The sequence below is a fragment of the Pinus tabuliformis genome, chromosome 5_1, assembly GCF_031772625.1.
Source record: "Pinus tabuliformis cultivar Carrire ecotype Pingquan chromosome 5_1, CPIR1, whole genome shotgun sequence".
NCBI lineage: Eukaryota > Viridiplantae > Streptophyta > Pinopsida > Pinales > Pinaceae > Pinus > Pinus tabuliformis.
The window spans coordinates 18848339-18852430 of NC_142305.1; the positions used below are offsets into that span (position 1 = coordinate 18848339).

Below are 4092 nucleotides of genomic sequence, written 5' to 3' on the forward strand. Positions count from 1 at the left end.
TGCTAGCCTGCCCCTCTGTCTGACTGTTCAGCTCTCTCACTGATTCATAAACGTCTCTGACCTGGTAATTCGCTCTCACCTGATATAATTCCAGATTTTTCATCCGGGCTTCTGAAGGCCGCCTTCCACTGACGTCGACATCAGTGTCGTTTCTTCTTTGACAATGACATGTCGTGGCCTTGCCAGATCCACCAGTGGTGTAGTTCTGTGATTGCCTGGTCATTGTGCGGCTTCTTATCAAGGATCTCCTTCTGACTGAGAACGAATGGTGAGTAATTGGGATTCTGTAACGTCGCGGTTGAATGCACTATGCTATTAACCACCCTGAACCACAGATTTGGCTATCATTACAGCAATACCAGTGAGAATTTGCATCCTTCACATATGCGTAATAATGACCAGAGTCCTGTGAGTAGCCTGAATGGACAATCGTACCAAAGAGAGTATACTCTGGCCGCACATCCTGAGTGTCTCTGCACATATGGCCAGAAAGTGCTAAGCGCTCCTCAAAAATAATGCTGCAATCTATTTTGCCACCATATATGTCCTCAAATCTCTTCAGCTGAATGACTAGAACATTAGGAGCTTGAAAGATTGACATTTTCTTGCATGCTGTGGACAACTTTTTGCACTTTTCACAGCGGTACTCGTCGTTTCCATCGAGCAGCTCCGACTGAAAAAAAAAAAAAAAGGCTTCTTTCAACGAGCTTGCATGCAATATATCAAGGCTGATATCCATAATTTCATCCATCTTGTTCGACTTTGCTTCGCAGGAAAGGCGCTTGACTTGGCTTTGCAATCTAAGGTTGATGGGCTTCATCATTGGAATCTAATATTGGAGCATGCTTCTTTGATTTCTAGTGCGAATTTCAGGTTGTTCAGTGGCCTGACATATGCGTGGTTGTTCATTAACATGTAATACCACACCTGTTCCAGTTATCTGTGTTGTGGTGGCTATGAGTCACACTTTGGAAGTCTCTACGCCCTCCTCAATGGTCTGTAAGTTGTGGCGATGACTGTTAGTTTATTCTGTGGCGTCTATTTAGTTTATGATTCATTGCCCGCTGATTCATATGCTGTTCATCTTAACACTGCACTGCCTATGTTATTCTATCCATAGTAGTAATACATACCGCTCAGTCCATATTCCATGCCATATGCTGCCATAAGCTCCATATCCTCCATACGCTTTGATAATCAGATTCCACACACTCCTTGCAATTCGATTTCTTCGGCGCCCAAATTTTTTACATTGCCGAATGTGTTGACACTGGGGCGTGTTGCTGCAGTTCTTCTTTTAATTGCCATGATAGATATGAACATCATAGATATCATGAGAGAGAGCGAGATTATCGCCGTTGAAGCCGAAGCCGCAGTGTAAGTCCTTCATACAGTCATAGAAGCCGGAGTAGAGATGATAAGAGAAGGAAAAGATCTCGGAGTCGTTCTGTAGACAGTGGTTCCCCAGTTCGGCACAGTTGGTCTTGCCATAGCCGCGAAGTGCAGATCAGTCTAGTCCTCCTGCTAGGTCTCCTGCACGTGCAAACTTATCACCCAGTGCTCGAAATCTGTCTCCAAAACTTCAGAGTGTGTCACCTAGTAATTCAATAGAATAAAATCTTCTTTAGAAAGCTGTCGGAGATGCTAATGCAGATAATGCTGCTAGTCTCTGCCGTTCTGGCACTGATTTGAAAGAGAGAGTCTGGAATCAAGTCCACAACTGTGCTTATCATGATGTTGCTCTTAAGCGGACGGAAACGAAGGGTTTGTTGCAGAGTGGAGCTGCATTGTCACTTGTAGTTCTAGAGATAGATGCTGGAGAAGAAAAAGAAAAGCACTGTATTATAAATACAACGCTGATTGAAGAATACGTCTATGGGTAACACCTCTACATTGTATGCATGAGTCATATATGTACACCGGTCAAAGGAACCTTTTTGGTTACCAAAGAAATTTCAAGGGACGCCAGAGATCGAACTAATCTAGAGGTGACATGATGCAGCAACTGCCTGTACTAATAAAATCACTTCGAATGAAGTAGATACTAAATTGGTTTCGTAGTGCTCCTGATTCATGGTGGAGCATATGCTAGCAAAATATAAGAAGGTGATGTGTTAAGTAACACAAAATGATAGCTGCGAAGTTACAAGCCTTCCAAGATTAAGCATATGGTATTTTGAGATTTTGGTTGTTCAGAAGTCCAGTTGTTTTCGAGGTATTTCTAGACAGATATTTTTTGACAAAAGTATTTTTCTTCAGTGAAGAATTGTCAAAAGCTTGTGTCAGTTTTTGTATTGTGGCACTGGCTAGTAAAGCATTCATTACGGGAAACTTAAACTTGCACCAGCAAATTGTTGGTGATTTATATACCATCACTGTTTAACACTGTACAAAGGATCAATACAAAACCGTAGGTTTAAATTCAAAAAAAAAAATTATAAGTTGCTGGCTATCTACCCTTACAAGTAAATTTGTGGTCACTTTTTGAGGTCTTGAGTTGGTTGAATAATGGTGAAAATTCATGGCTTATTATAGTTACTGAAAACTCTAATCAGTTCTACTACTGACAACACAGTTACAATTAGAAAAACCTCTCTTTTATACATTCAGGTCTGTCTACAAAATGCACAGGAAAAGATCGATTTTTTGCAGCTTGAATCACAGCTACAGCAAGAAGAGCTACATCAAAATAGACACCATTCTGAACCTGTTTTTGTTCAGAACATTGAGACAACCACCCATCAGCAGCATGTTAATAATGTTACAGTTCATTCAAATAAAGCAGCAGTTGTATATGCAGATGCAGAAACTCAGTCTGCACTTCCCAAGCCCATCATCACACCTTGGGAACAGCTTGTCCACAACAAGCACAAAACTGGTCTTGGATATGATAAGGACTTGTCCTTTCATATTCCAGACTATGCCAAGCCCATTCAATTTCAGAGTGCCGGATTCATTCATGACAGTTCACCTGCTCCTCATGAAAGTTCAGCTTCAGTTGTTCCAGATTCTACTCCTCTTCCACAACAACAATAACAACCACAGATTGTAAAATGCCAACACTGTGACCGAGTTGGCCATCTGAAAGATCACTGTTTTGATCTTCATCCATGTAAGCACTGTCACAAAATTAGCCATTCTTCACACAGATGCTTCAGAAACAAACGTCCTGCAAGAACAAAGATTCATCTTGGATGGATCGCTTCTTGGAAATGGGCATCAACAGCCAAGAAGTTATTCCAAACACATGTCAGAACTTGTTCCAGAGTATTGAAGGGTCTTGCAGTTGAATTTTCTCCATCTTCTCACCTTGTATCTGACAAGGGGGGAAATGATGGTCATCTACAAGCTTCAAAGCCACATCAAGCGAGCCTGAGCCACAACCTGCCACACCAGTTTCAGAGTTGTAGCCAGAGACAAAGATGCCCCTGAGCATGCCTTCAGTTGGCAATCTGGGACACTTCCTCTAGCAGAAGACTTCAACTTCTTGCCAGTTTTGGAAGAGTTCCAGGAACAAAATTGAGAACACTTCCTCTAGCAGAAGACACCAGATTCTTGCCAGCTTTGGAAGAGTTCCAGGAATTGCATTAAGCATTCCAGAGTTGTTGGTCATCCTTAAACCATCACAGGTTGAGACTTCCCTTTTCAGGTTGAAGTTTTACCTTTTATGCGGGGTGAGACCTCCCTTTTATGGTTGAAGGTTTCCCTCTTTAAAACAATAGGATCACTTCCTCTAGCAGAAAACTTCAGTTTCTTGCCAGTTTTGGAAGAGTTCCGGGAACTGCACTAAGTGTTCCAGTGTTGGTGGTCATCCTAAACCACTGTTAAACCACTGCCCTTATACCAACATATTCATATAGCACATTCAACCTAGTGCTGCCATGCATTTTTTGCACATTTTGTATTACAGCTCTCTTCATGTACTCATACATAACCCTTAGGATTAAGGGGGGGAATGTTGGACACCAAATCCTAAATGGGTTAATTGTGGAAGCCGAATAGACTAATCAGACCAAGAGACCTTGGGATCTGAAACCTAAGAGTCACATAATGTACAAAAAATGTAAATCTCTTGTTAATAAAAAAATGAAT

General features: G+C 41.5%; 1 protein-coding gene across 1 annotated transcript; it reads right to left on the bottom strand.

Annotated features, from left to right (window-relative positions):
• Positions 1-307: 307 nt before the first annotated feature.
• On the bottom strand, positions 308-820 carry LOC149163312 (ubiquitin carboxyl-terminal hydrolase 25-like). The gene has a single exon (XM_089429071.1). The coding sequence runs from the start codon at positions 818-820 to the stop codon at positions 308-310; it is 513 nt and encodes a 170-aa protein (XP_089285197.1).
• Between the last annotated feature and the right edge of the window lie 3272 nt (positions 821-4092).

Bases quoted from the DNA above. Each gene is read 5' to 3' on its own strand.
- LOC149163312 (XM_089429071.1), bottom strand. From the start codon at position 820: ATGAAGCCCATCAACCTTAGATTGCAAAGCCAAGTCAAGCGCCTTTCC.